Here is a 22594-nt window from a genome sequence, read left to right on the forward strand (position 1 = left end):
CCTTATTGTACTTCTATGACAAATGTTTGCCAATATATTCTGTGAGAAGTTTATCTATTTATGTCCAATTGTCTTCACTGCTAACATGACATTTTACAGGTGTAAGGAGTATCTTTTTTCATGCATTAGGTACAATGTTTGGTTATCAGATGCTTACTTTAACGTGAGGGAATATATGGAAAATCTAGCACTGTGAACTTATGGCATTGATTCACTTTTCTTTTCATTATCCCAAGTATAGTTTAAAGAAAACTTTGATAATGATGCACAACAGTAGGCTGACCAGTGTGCATATGATAGAATGTATGTAAAACAGCAATAAATCAGATTGATATATTACTATCAAGTCAAGGGTATCAATATTATTGATATTTTATATAAGGCATGGTCATTGAGAAATAAATGATGCATTATATGAAAGTCACTAAATTCTGTCTGTTCAACAAATCCAACACATCTCAACCATGCATATGACATGCACAATGCTGCCTCAGCCAACCATGCAACTTCATTTGCTTGTAATAGGAGCTTGACCGCTACAGAAAAACAACTGCCACATTCTACATGTCCTATCTCAGTCCTGCCAGAGGCAGGAACCAACTTGTATCTCACCCAGTGCAGATTGTACACCATCGACTTAATCAGCACACCAATGAATGCCAAAATGAAATCACGCAAATAAACACATGGAAACCAGAGGGCTTTAAAAGGCCATTTAAAAGGAACATGCAAAGAGCCCTTGTTGGCAATGGACTGGGTTCCAACCACAAAACATATGGAGGGAAATTGTGGGCTGGCAAGATCACAGGCAGAGGACTCTAGCCAAAGTGCTCATTTTGCTTTAGGTAGGCCCCACAAAACTAATTTCTGTAACAAACATCAATTCCTTATAGTTATCATCAAATATCCTTCATTAAATGATCATCATTTCCCATTTAATCAAGCTCACCGAACAGTTAATATCAACCAATTTATAAGAAGTGTTAAGAATTAACGCTTGTTCCAAATTTATTTGTCATGTTGAGGCAGCAAGAACTCTCTCTTTTAAAACAAGTGAATGAACACAAGTGGTTGCTATCTGCCTCGTACCAGTGCATTAAGTGCAGCCCTGGCAGAGGTCTGGAGGTTGGGAGGAGGGGTGTGGGAGGGGTTGAGGAGACTGGGAGGTGTAGCTGTGGTGGCATCTATTCAGCTGGGGAAGAGACCTTTACAAAGATGAAGCAGGCAGTTGGAAATAGAGAAACAGAATTACGAGTAATTTGATAAACGTAATGGGGATTGCATGGCATGCTTTTTCTCCATTTATTTTAGGCCCCCCATAAATTGGCCTGTTGAGGGGGCATACAAGTGGCCTGTTGACTGGCTGCTGATGGTAGGTAGGAGATGATGTGTAGGAATTGTGTAAGATGACTTAGCATGCAGATAGAGCAAGTAATTGAGAAGGCCAATTGTAAGGGAGATGGACCATGAACATTAGGAGGCCTTGCTACAACTGTGCAGGGTATCGGTGAGACTGCACATAGAATATTGCATACAGTTTTGGCTTCCTTATTTAAGGAGCAATGTACTTGCATTGAAGGCAGTTCAAAGAAAGTTAACTCAGCTGATTCCTAGAATGAAGGGGTTGTCTTATGTGGTGAGCAAGTTGGGCCTATGTCCACTGGAGTTTAGAAGAATGAGAGGTGATCTTGTTCATACACAAAATTCTGAGGGGACTTGACATGGTAGATGCTGAGAGGTTGTTTGCATGGTGGAGTCCAGGACTAAGGGGAGTGTTTCAAAATAGGGGGTTCTCCCCTTAAGATGTAAATGAGGAGGAATTTCTTCTCCACTGGTCAGTAATCTTTCAATATCTCAGAGGTGGATGCTAGGTCATTGAATATATTCAAGGCTGAGTTAGACAGGTTCTTGATCTACCATGGAGTCAGCCATAACTGAGGGGCAGGCAGGAAAGTGGACTTAAGGCCATAATCAGATCAGCCATGATGTTTTTGAATTGTGGAGCAAGCTCAACAGGTCTTCCCTGTTCCTTATGTTGTGTATGGTTTTTGTCTCCTTCCCTCATGGAGGAATCTCACAGTTCCATTCATCAACTTCCCTTCAAAGTCATGGCTGATTGAGCTTATCATAAGGATTCACAGTCTCCAAACCACTCCTCATTATAGCACACAGCAGCGGACAGGGCTTGAACCATCCTGTGGATGACGTTAATATCTGGCCCATCTTTTAAATGATTATCTGGTTTAGATCATAGATGTACTGATTTAGATATATCGCCTCAGATTTAATCCTAGAATCATAGAATCTGTACAGTGCAGAACGAGACCATTCGGCCCATCAAGCCTGCACCGACAACTATCCCACCGGGGCCCTAACCCCTAACTCCGTATATTTACTCTGCCAATCCTCCTGACACCAAGGGGCAATTTAGCATGGCCAAAACAACCTAACCTGCACATCTTTGGACTGTGGGAGGAAACCGGAGCACCCGGAGGAAACCCAAGCAAACACAGGGAGAATGTGCAAACTCCACACAGACAGTGGCCCGAGGCTGGAATTGAAACTGGGTCCCTGGCGCTGTGAGGCAACAGTGCTGACCACTGTGCCACCGTAATGGTAACCATCTAGTTCAAATATTGGGACCTTAATCTCAGACCCTTCTGAAGTGGGTGAAATATTAGTTTGAGAATTACAATCTAAGGTGTGACTACTGCAAATATACTGCACGATGAATACTGAATGCAGTCAGACACTGCAACACAGCCTTGTGCCTTAGTGAAGGGAGATAAAAAGAAATCCTTTGCACTCATCGGGATCTCATTTAAATTCTCCTCAACTTCTTTACCAATCAGGCAATTAAACTATCTTACTCTGCATTCTGAATGAACTACAACACGAGTGACAGATGATCTCTTAATCAGCTCACAAAGTAATTTCCCTGCAGTCAGTGCAGTACATCCTAATTTCTGGAGCGGAACACTGATAATTCCATGGAGCCGCTGTAAACTGCTCCTAGAGACAGTGAACTGACCGAGTAGATGAAGGTGGGATTTGGAGTTGCAGTCAAGTATTCACCAGTGGAGTATTTTTAGTAACAAAAAGCCAATTTTATTTTTAAGGGGGCTCTGCCTTTCTGAGATGCAACAATGGCATTTAATTCGCCTGAAACTCTCTGGCTCTTTCTTCATAGTAACCATTCTTATCTGCATAGATCATTTCTCCCCTCGTGTTTCCCGAGCCCCACAAGTGGATTGTTACAAATTTCACCCTTTCTCCTCGGGCCCTCATTGTGAAACTCCTTCCAAAGTCTCCTTTTCCCTAAATCCTATCTAGGATAGCAAGAGATGTTCGAGAGATCCTCACACATGGAGTTCCTGATCTCACATTGCCACTGTTGGTGGACGTGACTGAGGCATGTCCCCATGGAGAAAGAGAAAAGTCAAAAATACATTTGTGTCAGCTCTCATGCACCATGGGCGGAATTTTCCCATCCCGCCCGCCACGGGAATCGCAGTGAGAGGGATATGGACCGTGCCAAGATCTACTGACCTCGGGCGGAATTTTCCAGCTTTGAGGCGAGTTGGCTGGAAAGTCCTGCAGCTTGTGTCAACTACATGTATTCCTTCGAGGAGGATAAAGGGGGAGTTCAGGCAAAATATAAGAGGGCAGAAGGGAAACTTACAAATTAGAATTAGTGAATAAATAACTGCCTTGGTACTCGCTCTCAATCATCTGCTGTTCCATATAATAATCTTTTGTTCTAATTCAGACACCATTAAAAGTATTTTAAAATCATTGAACCGAACAGATTTTGATTTGTGGATTTAATTTGTTTAGTATGAGGGTAAATTTGTTTCCCATGCAAATATAGGCAAGACAGCAGCAAGCTAGTCAGACATCGCCAAATTTTGTTCTGCACTGACTGCTTTCCTGCAGATTTCTCTACACCTGCGTAGGGAGAGCATTCTGACTTTGACTTGGTGTCTCTCACCTTATGTACAACTGAGATATGGTGCTCCGACGTACTGCCTCTGCGGATCTCATGGATTTGGAAAAGAAATACAATAATAAGTAAAAACATAAAGGCCTCGAGGGATCTGTGTTACCAAAACATTGGCCTACATGTAAAAGTGATTGGACCTGGTCTCCCACAAAAGAAGGGACAAGCCCACTTCTGCCAATCTCTACTGCTGACAGTAGAAGCAGGTTTACCAGGGAGGGAGTGGGCACGCGTCCAACCATCTTCTTGATGGGCTGGTGCCAAAATTGACTCCACCAACCTACCTGAAGGTCCTCCATACATCTGGTACCAAGAGAGATTCGACGTTGAAAACGCCCATTGGCACTTGAGGCAACGCGCTGAGAACGACGAAACTGAAAAACAATTACAATGAGGTCTTCTCGTCTGATCCAGGCCAGCTGCAGAAGAGTCTCTGAAACTGGCATTGCCAGGGGAGTCACCTTTCACAAACTGCTACGGCCACTCTCCCAGTTAGTGACCCAGACGTACTGCCAGGGGCCCCATGATGTGCTGGATGTGAATGCCTGATTTACACTGAAACTGGGAAAATCTGCATTATTAAATATATGCTTTGGTGAATTGGTGTGCTCATCAACATGAGGGATGCTGGTGCTGATAAAATTGGATAATGCAATGCCTTCCCTAATTCATGTTCCCGATTAAGCGTTCCCAGGTCAGATATAGTGTAGTCAGATGTAGAGTAAAGCTCCCTTTACTCTTTCTGAACAACGTGGCATATAATTCCAACTATAATTTCCACACCAGCCATTTTTACGATGACTTTGAAAATTTAGTGCCAAATTGTGGGCTTCTTGTGGTATGGACATATGTCAACCAGAAATTGGGGTGAGACTGCCCAGATTCATTACTCATGGGATCTTTACAGCCAGAGAGAGAGAATGTTTTCATCTGGGTTGATTGAAATCCAGGTTGCTGTAGTGTGGTCTTATGGTCTTATGGTCTTATGGTCTTATGGTCTAATGTCCGCAAACAAAACAAATGCATGCACCACTGTTAATTAAAGTAGAAGGAAAGTGTTAGGGACTACTTACAATACACACAAGACCCTCATCTAACCAGTCTTTGCATAAATGCCCATTTCAGTGACATTACTGCATTACACAGCTCCTCTGGCACACATACTGCTTTGTGCTGCCATTGGCAGAACAATCATAGCTTAGTTTGATCGGGTTGCTTCATTAGTAATGCTGCACAAAATACTGGAGTACGCCAAAGGGTATGGAATTTGGCTGAACCATAGAACATTGGTTATTTGCCAGAACATAGTGTGTAGGGATTAATGGGAGCATTTCAGAGTGATTGGGATTGGGCACTGGTTCCTCAGGGGAGCCATTTCTATTTGTTGAGTGCATGAACGATTTGGAGAGACGCCTATTTGGAATGGTATTGAAATTTGCAGATTAAGGGGTGGTATAGTTCTTTAGCAGACCAAAGGAAGCTGCAAAGAGTTGGTGAGAAGGTGGTGAGATGGGTTAAGATGGAATTTACAAAAAGTATGGGATGATGTACTAATCTCAATGGAAGAAAGCTCAGTGTTGTGGAAGAGTAGAGGGACTAGAAGTTACAGGTTAACAAGACAGTAAAGACAGCACTTCAGATTGATATGGCTAGAAGAAATTTGGACTCAACATGTAAAAGTTTAATGCATTCATGCACATTCCCATTCCTGTTTCAAGTTAAAATAAACGGCCTAACTCTTTTTCTAAAATAACGGAGAAAGGAAACGCGAACAATCATATTTTATGAGCATTCATATTCTAATATCTCAGGATATCATTTCTGAGTCTCTAAATGTCAATTTGAATGAGAACTCAACATTAAAAATATTCCACCCACACTTTCCTTCTGCATTAATGAAAAGCAGAGCCACATCAAAGATAGAAATCAACAGGTCCCTGCTCTTCTACATCTGGGGAATGAGGAATTGTTGGGAATTTTCTGTTCTTATCGGTAGAATGTTACAACGATTCCTATTGCAGACAAATATCAAGTTATTCTTGCCCCGGATTATTATCTGAAACTGCTTTGTGAGGCCAACCCAGTGAAAATCTGCAGCCAGTCCTACAGTTGAAAGGGTCACGTTCAGATTCACTCCACATTCAGCACCCTCAGCTATATGCTTTAAATGGGCTCCACTTCCTCTAACACAGCATAAATCATACTGAAACATTCATTTATTATCTTCTAACCCTCATGGACAAGCTGGGAAGAGCTTAGAAAACAAAAATTCCTGGGATAGAATTCTTTATATGATTTAATACGTCACGGTGGCACAGTGGTTAGCACTGCTGGCTCACAGCACCAGGGACCCAGGTTTGATTCCCGGCCTTGGATGATTGTGTGGAGTTTGCATGTTCTCCCTGTGTCTGTGTGGGTTTCCTCTGGGCGCTCCGGTTTCCTCCCACAGTCCAAAGGTGCGCAGGTTAGGTTGATTGGTCATGCTAAGTTGTCCCTTAGTGTCAGGCGGGATTAGCAAGGTAAATATGTGGGGTTATAGGGACAGGGCCTGGGTGGAATTGTTGTCGGTGCAGGCTTGATGGGCTGAATGGCCTCCTTCTGCACAGTTGGGATTCTAATATATGTCAGGGATGGAATCATGGAATCCCTACCATGCAGAAGGCGGCCATTTGGCCCATTGAGCCTGCACCAACAACAATCCCACCCAGGCCTTATCCCTGTAACCCCATGCATTTACCCTGCTAATCCCCTTGACACTAAGGCTAAAGGGTAGATGAGTTACCAGTGGGCGGAATTTTCTGCACCTACACCATGTGTTTTGCAGTGGTCCGCCCATTGGCCAGCGGCGAGATCTTCTGGTCCCATCGCTGGCACTGGGGTTTTCCATGCAGCGGGGGGGAGGGGGGTTGCCGTGGTGGGACAGGAAGATCCAGCCAGCGGGATAGCTGCTAAATCCTAATCAAATTGATGCCTTTTTTGACATGGTTTAAAATAGAGACCAGTTGTTATGGTTTCACACTCCACTGTGAGAAACGCCAAACCAATTATCTACCCTTGACAGGAGGTCCCGAAATAACTCACTTTGAAAATGAGCAAAGAAACGTGCTTTGACTCACCTTTCTCTCACAGTCCTGGATACCTCCCGAATTGTTGAGAAACATCACTTTAAGGGGCTGCATTATCTTGGCAATCGTCGCTGTGACACCCAGGGAATTTAGAAGCACTAACTGTCCATCAGGGGTCTCTCCCACAGAGCAGATGATAGGAATGTGTCCCGACTCCAGGCTCCAATTTAATAGATCTTCCTCCACTGAAATTACGTTCCCAAAACTAGACAATAGAAATCACGTCAATCCCATTGCTGCCGTTGTCCTTTAACCAAAATTTGTCAAAGAGAATAGGCCAAAAAGCCTCTTGTTCACTATCATGCTTGCAAATTAAATGAAATTTATTAAATACTTTATGGGATTGGAACTATTTATATATCTACGAGGGGGCGTAACCTTAAATGAGAGAGAGAGAGACCATTCAGCGGTAAAGTACTTCTACGCCTCATAAAACCATAGAACTCCGACAGTATAGAAGTAGGCCATTCAGCCCATCGAGTCTGTACCATCTGCAATCCCACCCAGGCCCTATTTCCGTAACCCCACGCATTTACCCTGCTAATCACCCTGACACGAGGTTCAATTTAGCACGGCCAATCAACCTAACCCTTTGGACTGTGGGAGGAAACTGGAGCACCCGGAGGAAACCCACGCAGACATGGGGAGAAAGTGCAGGCTCCGCACAGATGGTGATCGAGGCCAGAATTGAACCCGTGTCCCTGACGCTGTGAGGCAGCTGTGCTAACCACTGTGCTGCTTAGGAAGCTATTGCTCGTTCCTCCAGATAAGATGGTAGGGTGGGAGGTCAGCTGAAAATTTCAAAATGGAGATTTTGACAGATTTTTGTTGGGCAAAAATCTAACTTTAAAAAAAAATCATTCATAGGGCATAGGCGTCACTGACTGGCCAGCATTTATTGCCCATCCCTAGTTGCCTTTGAACTGAGTGGCTCGCTAGGCCATTTCGGAGGGCAGTTGAGAGTCAAGCACATTGCTGTGGCTCTGGAGTCACACGTAGGCCAGACCAGGTAAGGACAGCAGATTTCCTTCCCTAAAGGACATTAGTGAACCAGCTGGGTTTTTCCAACAATTGACAATGGTTTCATGGTCATCAGTAGATTCTTCATTCCAGATATTTTTATTGAATTAAAATTCCACTATTGACTGTGGTGGGATTTGAACCCGGATCCCCAGAACATTAGCTGAGTTTCTGGATTAGTAGTCCAGGAAATTTTAGGCTGAAGATTCCATTTCTTGAACGTTATTGTATTTTCCAATAATATTCCGGAATTTAAAATTTAATCAATAAATTAATCTCTCTGTGACTGAATAGAGAATTTGTTTCTACTCAATCTTCGAGATTGAGACTATGGGCGGAACCACCCCCACCCCCCAACATGCTTTGCAGCGGAGGAGGCGGCCCGTCATTGGCCGGCAGTGGAATCTTCCGGTCCTGCTGCTGTCAATGGGGTTTCCTGTTGTTTTCACCCTCTGCCACCGGGAATCCTATTGGGGGGGGGGGGGGGGCGGCGGAGAGAGAGAGAGGAAAATTGGGGGGAGGGGGAGGGGGTCACCGTTGGTGGGACCGGATGATTCTGCTGACAGGAACTGCTAGAAAATCCCGCCCAATCATGGGAGTCTAAATTCCTGTTTTAATGCAGAGGGTGGAATTTTACAACTGTGTCAGGGTGGAGACGAAGCCGGAAAATGTGTCAAGCCATTTAAGAGTCTGTTGACTTCAGCGGGACTGGAAAATCCCACTGACGGGAGGGGCTGGAAAATTTTGCCCCGTATGTCTTTTCTTCTCGACAAGAATGATTTCCTCACAGAAGTTGCATGGTTCAAAATGGCCATTTGTGAGCTATGATTCTATCGCTGAATTGTCAGCAGAGAAAGATCATCATGTTCTTGTTTAAAAGAGACCAATAATTTGGAACTTTGTTGTAAAAGCTCAGTACTTATTGCTGCTTCTAATGGAGCACTGAAATCACTAAGAGGCACTCAGCACCCCACACGGTTGTGCAGAGACTCATAGAATCCTACAGTGAGGAGGCCATTCAGCCATCGAGTTTGCCCCGGCCATAACCTCATCCAGGCCCTATCCCCATAATCCCATGCATTCACCCTAGCTAGTCCCCCTGATGCTATGGGGCAATTTAACATTGCCAATCCACGTAACCTGCTCATCTTTGGACTGTGGGAGGAAACTGGAGCGCCTGGAGCAAATCCATGCAGACACGGGGAGAATGTGCAAATGCCACACAGTGACCCAAGCCGAGAATCGAACCCGGGTCCCTGACGCTGTGAGGCAGCAGTGCTAACCACTCAGCCACCCTAACAGTTTTGCGCTTTGGCCAGTGATTCCTTCCCCATGAGAGGAAAGGATGGTGCAAATTCTCTCCTCTCCTTTTTCAGTACAACCAATTTCAGAGAAAGGATCATTCAATCTCTGTCTTGAGGTTCCAGGGACGAGAAACTTCAGTTATGAGGATAGACTGGAGAGGTTGGGACTGTCCGCCTTGGAGGGAAGAAGGTTGACAGCAGATTTGCGAGAGACGTTCAAAATCATGAGGGGACTGGACAGAGCAGATAGGGAGAAACTGTTCCTGCTTGTAAAAGGAGCAAGGAGGAGACAGCAGATTTAAGGTGATTTGCAAAAGAAGCAATTTTCACACAGCGAGTGGTTCGGGTTTGGAATGCCCTGCCTGGAAGTGTGGTGGCGGCAGGTTCAATCGAGGCATTCAAGATGATGATTTGATTAGAAACAATACGCCGGGGCTTGGGGAGAAGGCAGGAGTGGCACAGTGATTAGCACTGCTGTCTCACAGCGCCAGGGCCAATTCCGGCCTCGGGTCACTGTCTGTGTGGAGTTTGTACATTATCCCCGTGTCTGCATGGGTTTCCTCCGGGTGCTCCAGTTTCCTCCCACAACCCAAAGATATGCGGGTTAGGTTGACTGGCCATGCTAAATTGCCCCTAAGGTCAGGGGCATTAGTAGGGTAAATGCGTGGGGTTGTGGGAATAGGGCCTGGGTGGGATTGTGGTTGGTACAGACTCGATGGGCCGAATGGCCTCCTTCTGTACTGTAAGGATTCTGTGAGGAGTTTGGCACTGAGCCATAATGCTCCTATAGAGAGCATTTAGGATGGGCTGAATTATCACCTTCTGCGCTGTAACAATTCTGTGATTCTAATGTTTCTAGTTTGTGTTACACGTGCAATCTACAGTAAACCAAAAACCGTACAGGTCAATGCCGTAACAATGATTTGATAGCAATTATTCCTTCTTTATGGAGTGACATTGACATTCAACTTGACTCTTGATGCCCTCAAATCATTGGCGCTCCTACAATCTTGCCATTCACACTCTTAGCAATAGCTGTACCTGTAATGAGATGAAGATTGCTCTGCATGTAGTAAAGACCCTCCATTAAAAAAGGGCATAGTGACGGCAGAGTTTCTGTGCAGTGCATCAGTCAGAATCTTGCAATTCCTGAGTAGTAAGGATTTGGTTTCAGTGAATGAATTTGATCCCTCTTCGGCATGCTGACATGATAATCCCATTACAACCACAGGTTTCATGTCCATACGTTGCAGGAACGCCAGGCCGAATGCCAGGCTGGATACCATCTCTTTCGAGCAAAAGATCTCTTCATCCACCTGATACACATAAAGTTAGGTTAGCCAATACCGCAAATCAGGCATTCGGTAGCCACTGCAATAGTTCTATTTTTAGACATCAACAGATTACATATTTAGCTTTCACTTCCCACTGCCCGTTGGTAAGTTTTTTTATTTAGAACCTTGGGTCATATGAATCCTGGGTCAGGTTCAGAGTGTCCTTCTGGAACCTTCTCACAACCTCAAAAATCCAAAATATATTTCCTTACTATTTTAGTCCAGCTGAATTTTAAAACCGACTCAAGACACAGGGTGCGGTGTGGTTGCAGTGATTCTACCATATCAACACACCCACTGGAAAAGTGGAAGTGTCAGAATGCAATGTTATTCCTTGAGGAGATGCATTTTTCCTGCTTTTTCAAGCTGCTTTTAATTAATCGCCTCTCAAGGGGGCGAGTATGGTCTGGAATGGAGGGGTGGGGGTGAGCTAATAGGTTGTGATGAACAAAGCATCGTAGCTGTGAGGGACAGCTCGGTGGATAGGATATTAGTATGTAGATAGGCTGGAAAATTGGGCGGGGATCCTGGATTCAGGATTCAATCCTGGACCGGGGAGCGGCGTGGGCTTGGAGGGCCGAAGGGCCTGTTCCTGTGCTGTATTGTTCTTTGTTCTTTGTAGTATTACAAAAAATTATCCTGCAGTATTTTATGCTAGCAGTCATAAGCACTTGGCTAAAATTGGAGGTGAAAGTTCTAGTTCATGATATAAAACACAAGAAAACAAGAAACATCAGGATGGAAAAAGAACATTTCGCTCTTTGAATTTCATTTTTAAAATATTTTAACTTGCTAATTGTGGCATCGAGCTGCATTTCAACAGCCCTGACATTCTTGCTTCTAACACCTCTTCTTCAGTACTAATGTTCAAATATAAATTCATCAAATCACAATTTTCAGAACCTCATTCAGGAGATGTTGAGGGCGGCACAGTTGCAAGCCACTGCTGCCTCACAGCGCCAAGGACCTGGGTTCGATTCCGGTCTCGGGTGACTGTCGGTGTGCAGTTTGCACATTCTCCCCGCGTCTGCGTGTGTTTCCTCCGGGTGCTCCGGTTTCCACCCACACTCCAAAGATATGCAGGTTAGGTGGATTGGCCATGCTAAGTTGCCTCTTAAGTATTCTAAGCTGTGTAAGTTAGATGTAACACCTGCCCTTTCACTTCCTCTTTCATCGTCCAATGCCCTACACATCCCTTACAGGTGAAGCAGCAATTTATATCTGTACTTTCAAGTTGTAAAATACCTACAGTGCAGAAGAGGCCACTTTGCTCATCGAGTTTGCACTGATTAGAGTATCTTACCCAGGCCCTCTCCCTGTCCTATCTCTGTAACCCCACACATTTAGCATGGTTAATCCATCTAACCTATACATCTTGGGACACTAAGCGGCAATTTATCAAGGCTAATCCACCTGACCATCTTTGCAGTGTGGGAGGAATGCAGAGCACCCGGAGGAAACCCACACAGAAATGGGGAGAATGTGCAAACTCCACACAGTGACCCACAGCTGGAATTGAATCTGGGTACTTGGTGCTGTGAGGCAGCAGTGTTAACCACTGTGCCACAGTAAACTGCATTTGCTGCTATCATCGTAGTCTCCTCCACATGGGGGAGACCAGATGTAGATTGGGTGACCACTTTTGTGGAACACCTCAGTTCAGCCTGCAAGCAATCTTCCTGTAGCCTGTCAATTTATATCTCCACTTTTGCTCTCACACTGACATCTCTGCCCTTGGTCTGCTGCTCTGTTCCAGTGAAGCTCAATGCAAGCTTCAGGGGCAGCCCATGTCATTCCATTCGGTATTCTACAGCCTTCTGGATTCAACATTGAGTTCAACAATTAAAGACCCTTTTTTTGCCATATTTTAGTTTTTCTCACTTTCACACCTGCTCCAGGCATATCTTTTTATCCTTTGTTTCTGTCCACGTCTGACCGCCATTCTCTTTGGCCCATTCACTCTCTTTTATTCTCCACGCGATCACAGACTTTCCTTTTGTCCTTGTCCCACCCACCCCTTGCTCAAAAACCATTGCTTCTCTAACTGTTCCCAGTTCTGATGAAGAGTCATCGAGCTGAAACTTTATCTCTGTTTCTCTCTCCACAGATTTCCTTTTATTCGTTCCTGGGATGTGGGCGTCGCTGGCTGGGCCAGCATTTATTGTCCATCCCTGAGGGCATTTAAGAGTCAACCACATTGTTGTGGGTCTGGAGTCACATGTAGGCCAGACCGGGTAATGATGGCAGATTTCCTTCCTTAAAGGATGGGTTTTTACGACAATCGATTCATGGTCACTATTAGGCTTTTAATTCTAGGTTTTTTTATTGAATTCAAATTTCACTATCTGTCGTGGTGGGATTTGAACCCAGGTTTCCAGAGCATTACCTTGGGTCTCTGAATTAACTAGTCCAGTGATAATATCAGTATGCCACTACCTCCCCTAATTTGTATTGTTAAACATCTGCGTTGGTAGCTGTACACCATCTATGATAAAAGTAGCATTGCTTGTGCTGCCATTTGATGCTACACACCAAATTTTTTTTAAAGATTAAATTGACATTAGCACAAACTGATAGCAGAGCTGGAAAATCCCAGCCTGTGGGCAGGACCCGCTGTGGGAGATTCTGCAGCCCGGCCAAAAGTCCATTGACCTTTTCGGGGACTGGGCGATCTGGGCAGGACGAGAAAATCCCACCTCGAGTTTTCCTTGATATTGGTCAGCATTCTCTGTCTTGAATTCAAAAGCTCCACAGTCCCTTCCAGCAGCATCGAAAAAAAACCAGGCAGTTGTAGTTTGAGAGAGTGATGCGCAGGAATACCTTTTGCTAGTTTATCAACATGTAGTCTTCCTTTGCTGAATTCCAGCAGGTTTTTAAATCAGCATTCAAGGCCTGTACTGTTCTATTCTGTACATCTTGTAAATCCAGTTGTCTGCCGAGATCAATTAGTTAGGCTCCTTTGAACACTATTTACTCCAAAGTAATGCGTCCTAATTTGATCTTGCTAAGCTGTCACAGAATGGCGGCAAGCATGTATTTAGTCAGTACAACAATGTTTCTGCGCTCAAATCACCTCCTGACAAAGTGGGCTTTTGTTCCACAGTGTTGGCATTCTTCCCCTGATTCAGCTGGAAGCATTATACCGTTATCATATTTTATGTTTATCAGCATCCAACCATTTAAGCTGATCCCACTTCAGGATTCTACTATTACTCAACACATAAAGCAGCCTGGAACAAATGGAAAAGATCAGGTGACAAGGGAGTTCTGGCTTACCAACTTGTTCATTCACTATTATCGTTAATCTGGTTTTGGCTCACTCACTTACTTTCAGGATTAGATACGAATTAGGAACAGGAATAGGCCACTTGGACTTTCGAATCTGCTCCGCCATTCAATAAGATCATGGCTGATCTGACTGTAACCTCACTCCATATTGCTGCCTACCTCCGATAACCTTTCACCCCCTTGTTAATCAAGAATCTATTTAGCTATGCCTTACAAATATTCATAGACTTTTCTTCCATTGCCTTTTGAGGAAGAGATCTCCAGAGACTCACGACCCTCTGAGAGAAAACATTTCTCCTCACCAGTCTTAATTGAGTGACCCCTAGTTCTAGATTCTCCAACAAGTGGAAACATCCACATCCATTCTGTCAATACCCCTCAGGATCCTGAAGGTTATGATCAATTCGCCTCTTACTCTTCTAAACTCCAGTAAATACAAACCTAACCTCTCCAACCTTTCCTCTTAAGATAACCCGCCCATTCCTGATACGAGTCTAGTAAATGTTCTCTGAACTGCTTCTAATGCATTTACATCTTTCCTTAAATAAGGAGACCAATTACTGCACACAGTACTCCAGATATTGTCTCACCAAAGCCCTGTACAAAACTGAAGCATAACCTCCCTAACTTTTGTAATCAATTCCCCTCACAGTAAATCATAACAATTCTATTAGCTTTCCTAACTACTTGGTGTTGATAAGGTGTTCATTGAACAAATTAATGCTCTGAATGTTTTCTGTAAGGGATTTGAGGGAACAATGCATCAAGAGAAGAGCATTGTTTTGTCTACTCACAATACAAAATCATGAATTGGTGCAGCTCCAGATTATGGACAGATTAAAATTGTCACCATGCAGAAAAGCGTACTATTCAGTTAATGATTTCTAAGAACATTTTGTCTGTGTAATTGAAGAATTCATTGCCCTCAAACTCGGTAATGTTTAGCAAAACTGTAATTTGAGAAGTTTGGATGTTTTCTGCTTCAAAAAGCCCTTACAAAACCCTGTCATTCAGTGTGTATCGGTCAGTGGGCTGCTTGTCACATCACAGCGCAGTGCAGTGTTTGCGAAATCACATTACTGTATCACAGGAAGTATCATCTGTCTCAGTCCCAACCAGCAATAAAAACCATTCACTCTGTCAGTGATTATGAAAAGAAGTTGCAGGAGGTTATCCAGAATAATGTATTCAAGACTGAGGTCCAAGAGAGAAAATCCTCTTGATCCTGAGAGGAGAAATAGTCAAACAGTTCATCTTATTATTAGGGTGTCATCCCTACCTCCTTCATCTCTCAATTCCCTTGTAATGTGCATTATCCTCTGGTGTTATGTGGTAGCACTATGCATCAAGTGAAGAGCATTGTACAGTATTGAATTATACTGTAATCATTGCAACACTACATTCTGTACTCTCTCCTTTCCTTCTCTATGAATGGTATGCTTTTTCTGTATAGCGCGCAAGAAACAATGCTTTTCAATGTATGCTAATACATTTGACAATAATAAATCAAATCAAATTATTGCATTATATTGCAATTTTATGAATTTGCACTCCCATTATACAGCCCAACCTTGAGAGAGCGTATATTGGGAACTGAGGTGCCCCCACACACAATTTTCCATTTTGAGAACCATATTGGGTATTTGAGTACATTGATGAAGCATTTTGGTTATTCCGATACTAACAAGAGTGAGTTATTGCTTTCGCTTTACGAATGTGAAAGGGCATGATTGTGTGAATTCTTACTGCCTCTTGGGGAAGCAGCAGCATAGTGGTCTTCTCATTAGACTAGTAATCCAGAGACTCAGGAGACCCGGGTTTGAATCCTCCCTTGGCAGATGGTGAAATTTGAATTTGATAAGATTCAGGAATTAAGAGTCAAATGATGACTATGAAACCATTGGCAGTTGTTGTAAAAAAAACCCATCTGGTTCATTAATGCCCTGGGCGGCACGGTAGCACAGTGGTTAGCACTGCTGCTTCACAGCTCCAGGGTCCCGGGTTCGATTCCCGGCTCGGGTCACTGTCTGTGTGGAGTTTGCACATTCTCCTCGTGTCTGCGTGGGTTTCCTCCGGGTGCTCCGGTTTCCTCCCACAGTCCAAAGATGTGCGGGTTAGGTTAATTGGCCAGGTTAAAAAAAAAAATTGCCCCTTAGAGTCCTGGGATGCGTAGGTTAGAGGGATTAGTGGGTAAAATATGTGGGGGTAGGGCCTGGATGGGATTGTGGTCAGTGCAGACTCGATGGGCCGAATGGCCTTCTTCTGCACTGTAGGGTTTCTATGATTCTATGAAGGAAGGAAATCTGCCATCTTTATCTGGTCTGGCCTACATCTGACTCCAGATCCACAGCATTGTGGTTGATTCTTAAATTTTCTCAGTTCATGCACAATAAAGAACGGCCCAGACAGTGATGTCCACATCCCAAGAGTGAATTAAAAAAACTGCAAGTAGATCTACAGTACATTAAGCAGAGGAAGGGGGGAGTCGCTGAATAAATCAATTCCTTAGTTGCTGTTTGTGTTTTCCAGCAGACTAGTTATAACAGCAGACAATGCCTGAACATCATTAAGTTTAAAGTTTATTTATTATAGTCACACGTAGGCTTACATTAACACCGCAATGAAGTTACTGTGAAAATCCCCTAGTCGCCACACTCCGGCGCCTGTTTGGGGTCACCGAGGGAGAATTTAGCATGACCAATGCACCTAAATAGCACGTCTTTTGGACTGTGGGAGGAAACTGGAGCACCCGGAGGAAACCCACGCAGACACGGGGAGAACATGCAAACTTCACACAGACAGTGATGCAAGCCATGAATCGAACCCGGGCCACCGTGCCGGGATTCTTATTAACTAATACCTCTGTATCAACTGGTGAATTCTGTTCTCCTCAGTTGGTGGATGTTGTTGCTGTGAATTGAATCCAGCTTCTTGCAGAACAATTCCCAGATCTTTCCACTCTGAACCAATAATCTGCCTTGACTACCTAAGTAACAAACTCAGAGGCACTGTCCATCGTTGCACAAGTCTAACATGTTCACGTTGTAGATCAGTCATCTTGTGGCTTCTTCCAACATTGCTGCATTTTGGCTGTTATATTAGGGTGCCAATATTAACTTCACATTTACAGTCAATGCAAGTGAGACACCTTCATTCAAATAGCTGTGGTTCCCAGAAATAAAAGGACAGGATGCCTAACTCATTTTACCATTTTTTAAAAATGTATTTGTTCATGGGATGTGGGTGTCGCTGGCTAGGCCAGCATTTATTGCCCATCCCTAATTGCTCTTGCGGTGGTGGTGGTGAGCTGCCTTCTTCAACTGCAGCAGTCCATGTGGTGTAGGCACATCCACAGTGCAGTTAGAAAGGGAGTTCCAGGATTCTGATCCAGTGAAATTAAGGAGGGGCGGCACAGTGACATGGTGGTTATCACTGGTGCCTCATAGTGCCATGGACCCGAGTTCAATTCCAGCCTTGGGTAACTGTCTGTCTGGAGTTTGCACATTCTCCCCATGTCTACATGGGTTTCTTCTGGGTGCTCCAGTTTCCTCCAATGGTCCAAAGATGTGCAAGAGGATTGGCTATAGCAAACTGCCTTAGTATCGCATGAGGTGTAGGTTAGATGGATTAGCCATGATAAATGTGTGGTGTTACAGAGATAGGGCTGGGAAGAGGCCCTGGGTAAGAAGTTCTTCCAGAGAGAAATGGTGCAGACTCAATGGGCCAAATGGCCTCCTGCACAGTAGGGGTTCTATGATTCCATACCGTTCCAGGTCAGGATGGTGTTTGGCTTGGTGTGGTTTTGATCGTTCACAGAATCATAGAATCCCTACAGTGCAGAAAGAGGCCATTCGACTCATTGAACCTACACCCACACAATCCCACCCAGACCCTATCATCATAACCCCACTTATTTACCCTGCTAATGAATATGTCACTAATATGCCCCTGACACTAAGGGGCAATTTAGCATGGCCAGTCAACCTAACCCGCACATCTTTGGACTGTGGGAGGAAACCAGAGCACGCGGAGGAAACCCATGCAGACACAGGGAAAATGTGCAAACTCCGCACAGTCACCCAAGGCCAGAAACAAACCTGGGTCTCTGGCACTCTGAGGCAGCAGTGCCAGCCATTGTGCCACCATGCTGTCCAGTGCCACTGTGCCATCCAGTGCCAACCACTGTGCCACCATGCCATTCAAAACCTGTCATGGTGGAGCTGGATCCGCAATTCCACCGACAACCTGTCAAAGGTGTTAGCCGGAAAAATTGTTGGTGCCCATACACTTCCTCTTCATTCCTTGTGGCTGCACGGGGTGGGGAGTTGTAGAGCACAGAGGAGGAACATTCTTGCTGCATCAGCAGTGATGCCATTTTAATCTGGGCTGGGTTAAGGGACTGCATTTTCTACAGTTTCCAACGCTATGGACATGATGATGCAATGAGCCCACGATTGGAATCACTATGGACACAAGCCATGATTTTTCCTCCCTCCCTCCCCCCCACCTGTCAAAAGGCAGGAGTATGGCAGAAGAACTTAAAAACTGGTGAATTATTCTACTTGTTCTGTTTGATTTTAAAAAAAAGAACATTTGCAAGTATAAAGCTGGTGACATTAATTATTTTGGCAGCATGAGAGCGGTTTAAAATAATCCGGGTTTGAGACTGTTTGCAAAAAAAAACATTACAAAAGTGGGGGTTGAGTCACTCAAGCTATGGGTCTGTGTTTGCGGAAAGAAAACACACACTTTACAAAAGTGGCAAGAAAGTTTCACAATTTTCCAGAGATACTTTGTAAACAGTATCCAATCTCAAACTGGGCAGAGAGGGAAGGAGCGGATCAGTGTACTGACTCTCAGTGAGTTTCTATCAGTTGGATATATATATATATATATATGTTGTTACTGGGGGGTTGCTGTAACTGGGATTCTTACCTCCACCACCGCGAACAGTCTGTTGCTGCCGCTGTTGGCGTTCTGGAACTGGGTGAGCCAGTAGCGGGCTTCCCGGGGGTCTGCCCCGATCTCGTTCAGGAACAGCTTGACGTCCCGGTAGACCAGCGAGCGGGTGGTCCGGTGGTGGCTGACCAGCGGCACCGGCCGGTCGGCCGCCTCCCGAGTCGGGCTGATGGGCGACTTGTTGCGCCCGCTGGCTTTGACGGCGCTCAGGCGCCGGAGCCCCGGCACCGGAGGGGCGCAGGAGGAGGCGCTCAGGACATGCTTGGAGGAGAGCAGCTGGCCGGCTTTGGCCACGGCTCTGGTGCCGGCGGACGCCGAGCTGGCTGTAGCCATTGCCCCGCCTGCCTGCTCTCTCTGATCCGGTCGCTGCTGCGGCTGAAACTGACCAGCTGCCTGCTGAAATTGCCAAGCTCCACACACACACACAGGGCGCTGTCAATCACTCTGAGCCCAGCTCTCCACCCAGTCTGCTGCTCAAAACACCTAGTAACTGGGAGGTACAGCACACCCCAAACCACCTATCCCAGAGCCTGTGCTCATTCCTGCCTCTCCTTCCAAAAAACAAGAAGCGAATAGATGATGGAAGCCCACCACTCCTGTGGTGGAATACAGAACAATACAGGTACAGTAAGAAGTCTCACAACACCAGGTTAAAGTCCAACAGGTTTATTTGGTATCAGGAGAGTGGTGAAGGAGCAGCACTGCTCCGAAAGCTTGTGATTCCAAATAAATCTGTTAGACTTTGACCTGGTGTTGTGAGACTTTTTACTGTGCCCACCCCAGTCCAACGCCGGCATCTCCACATCATGGCTACCCAGTACAAGATTGAACCCACAATGTTGTGCCGAACATTATGGAGCACACCAGGATGATAGGGAGCGGGATAGCTTGATCTTGGTTTCAGATAAAGCTCGGCACAACATCGTGGGCCGAAGGGCCTGTTCTGTGCTGTACTGTTCTATGTTCTATGAACCTGACGCCAAATTAAGCTGATCCCTTTTGCCTGCCCTTGGTCCATCTCCCTCTATTGCTTACACATCCATGTGCTTATCTAAAAGCCCCTTAAACGCCCCTATTGTATCTGCCTGCACCACCACCACCCCTCGAAGTGCATTCCAGGGGTGGCACAGTGGTTAGCACTGCTGCCTCACAGTGCCAGGGACCCGTGTTCAATTCCCAGCTTGGGTGATTGCGCAGAGTCTGCACATTCTCCCTGTGTCTGTGTGGGTTTCCTCCAGGTGCTCCGGTTTCCTCCCACAATCCTGGTTAGGTGCATTGGCCATGCTAAATTCTCCCTCAGTGTACCCGAACAGACGCCAGAGTGTGGCGACTAGGGGATTTTCACAGTAACTTCATTGCAATGTAAGCCTACTTATGATACGAATAAATAAACTTTAACTTAAATAAAAGGAACAGGCCTTTTGGCCCATGATGTTGTGCCAAACATGAGGCCAAATTAAACTAATCCCTTCTGCCTGCCCTTGGTCCATATCCCTCTATCCCTTACATATGTGTTTATCTAAAAGCCCCATAAATGCCCCTATCGTATCTGCCTCCACCACCATCCCTAGCAGTGCGTTCCAGACACTACCACTCTCTGTGTAAAAAGCATGCCCCTCACATCTCCTTTGAACATCCCACCCCCCTCACCTTAAGTGCATGTCCCCTAATATTAGACATTTCAGGGGAATTTTCCCATCCTGCCCGCCACAGGAGTCATAGTGGGCGAGGGGCAGACCATGCGTAGGTCTGTTGACCTTGGGTGAAAATTTCCGGTTTTGGGACGAGCAGGGCTGGAAAATCCTGCCCTTCAGATCTGGGAAAAAGATTCTGATCATCAACGCTATCTATGCCCCTCATAATTTTAAAGACTTCTATCAGGTCTCCTCTCAGCCTCTGCAGCTCCAGAGAAAACAACCCTAGTTTGTCTAGTTTGAACTGAAGTAAACAAACTAAGGGACAAAGCAAGAATGGTAGCCCTTAAGGGAGCGGTGGGGGTAGGGAGGGGTGGGTGGGAACGGGGAGGGTGGGGGGGGGGGGGAGGGGGAGGGGGAGGGTGGGGGGGAGGGGGAGGGTGGGAACGGGGAGGGTGGGGGGGAGGGGGAGGGTGGGAACGGGGAGGGTGGGGGGGAGGGTGGGACGGGGAGGGGGGGAGTGGGGGGAGGGGAGACGGGGAGGGTGTGGGGTGGGGAGTGGGTAGGGGAGAGGGTGGGGGGAGGAGGATGGGTGGGGGGGGGGGTGGGGTGGGGGGGGAACCACCCGAAACAAAAAAAAACAAAATGGAAAAGAAACTTATAACATTAAACCAAAATGTGACTGAAGGGGTCGATAATACACCCCAGTCCCCTGCGGAATCCAATGAGCATGGAAGACCTTGATGGTGCCCTTGGACAGCGCATGCTCCTTCTCCAGGGACATCGGCTGAGAATGTAGCCACGGGGAGAGGGGCAGACGGTCAGGTTGGACAGCCCCCTTAATCGTCTGCTGCCTGGACCTGTTTATAGCACACCTGGCTCGGCCCAGGAGTAGGTTCACAAGTAGTTTGTCCTCCGCCTTCCCTGTCCCCCTCTGCACCAGGTGCCCATAAATCAGAAGTGTGGGGGTGGAGTACATACAAAATATCAATGAAAGATTTTTTAAATAACCAAAAAGGGAGTGCAGCCTGAATCAAGTAACGTAGACATGGTCCATGAACTCCGTGTTCTTGCTCTCTAAGGGTATATTTCACACCATCACTGCTAGTAAGCACTGGGGGGGGGGGGGGGGGGGGGTGTAGAACATGGATCGAAATCCAAAAACAACGTTGGACAGGTGAAACTTACAGAGAATAATTCAAAACAGAAAATCTTGGAAACAGCCAGCAGGTCTGGCAGCATTCTTTTGAGATTATTATTCTTTTGTTTTGGGCTCAAGACGTGGGATTTGATTCTTGGACAGAGGCCAACATGCACTAATATCTGCTTAACATGTTTGTTCGTACTGCTTCTTAAGAAATTACAGAGTAGGCACTTAGCTCCTAGGCACCATTGCAAGCTCTCTCTTGAGAGTTGAACATGTGGCTGACTATTGTCAGTGGTTTATCACCATCTATATTAGCAAATCACATCTGTTACACACTTTGTACTATACCTCTATAGTCCAGCCTATTTTTTAACAATATGAAACTATCTATTTAACAATTTGCATTGCATTTCTGTAACTGCCTTTTTAACAGCTACAGATTCTACCCAACTTTAACTCTCCACTCTTCTCCTCCCCAAGTTACAGACCTGGCAGATTCAATCTTCCTCACCATTCTCGGCACTTGGGGAAGATGAATTGGAGACGTGAGAGCTTTCTTCTGCATCTGGTAGGACACCATTATCTGCAGAATAGGACACCACATCATTATCTGCAGGATAGCTGGGAAGCAGAGTGTCTGTTTCAGATTGACTGAACTGCAAGGACAACTGGTTGAAAAGAGAAGATGGATGAGAATTGATCTTTGGACCCTTTGGGACTAGAAGGGGAGAACTCAGGACACTCGGAGGAACTTGTTGCTCCATCAAAGGACTCTGGGAGGGA

General features: G+C 45.5%; 1 protein-coding gene across 6 annotated transcripts in view; it reads right to left on the reverse strand.

Annotated features, from left to right (window-relative positions):
* nags (N-acetylglutamate synthase) overlaps nucleotides 1-19482 on the reverse strand; it is a 47088-nt gene extending 27606 nt beyond the window's left edge. Inside the window, exons 1-4 of one of the 6 annotated variants that reach the window (XR_013498998.1) lie at nucleotides 19007-19473; nucleotides 10491-10765; nucleotides 7117-7330; nucleotides 3992-4039 (exon numbers count right to left, since the gene is read on the reverse strand). Coding sequence is in view for 3 of the 6 variants with exons in the window: in XM_078223929.1 (XP_078080055.1) it covers nucleotides 4285-4374; nucleotides 7117-7330; nucleotides 10491-10765; nucleotides 19007-19363 (936 nt within the window). In the remaining 3 variants the exon portion in view is untranslated. Of the gene's footprint in view, nucleotides 1-3991; nucleotides 4040-4284; nucleotides 4375-7116; nucleotides 7331-10490; nucleotides 10766-19006 lie in introns of all 6 variants that reach the window. The other 5 variants (XR_013498997.1, XM_078223929.1, XM_078223930.1 and 2 more) reach the window with 5 other exon arrangements.
* Between the last annotated feature and the right edge of the window lie 3112 nt (nucleotides 19483-22594).

The sequence above is a fragment of the Mustelus asterias genome, chromosome 11 (assembly GCF_964213995.1).
Source record: "Mustelus asterias chromosome 11, sMusAst1.hap1.1, whole genome shotgun sequence".
NCBI lineage: Eukaryota > Metazoa > Chordata > Chondrichthyes > Carcharhiniformes > Triakidae > Mustelus > Mustelus asterias.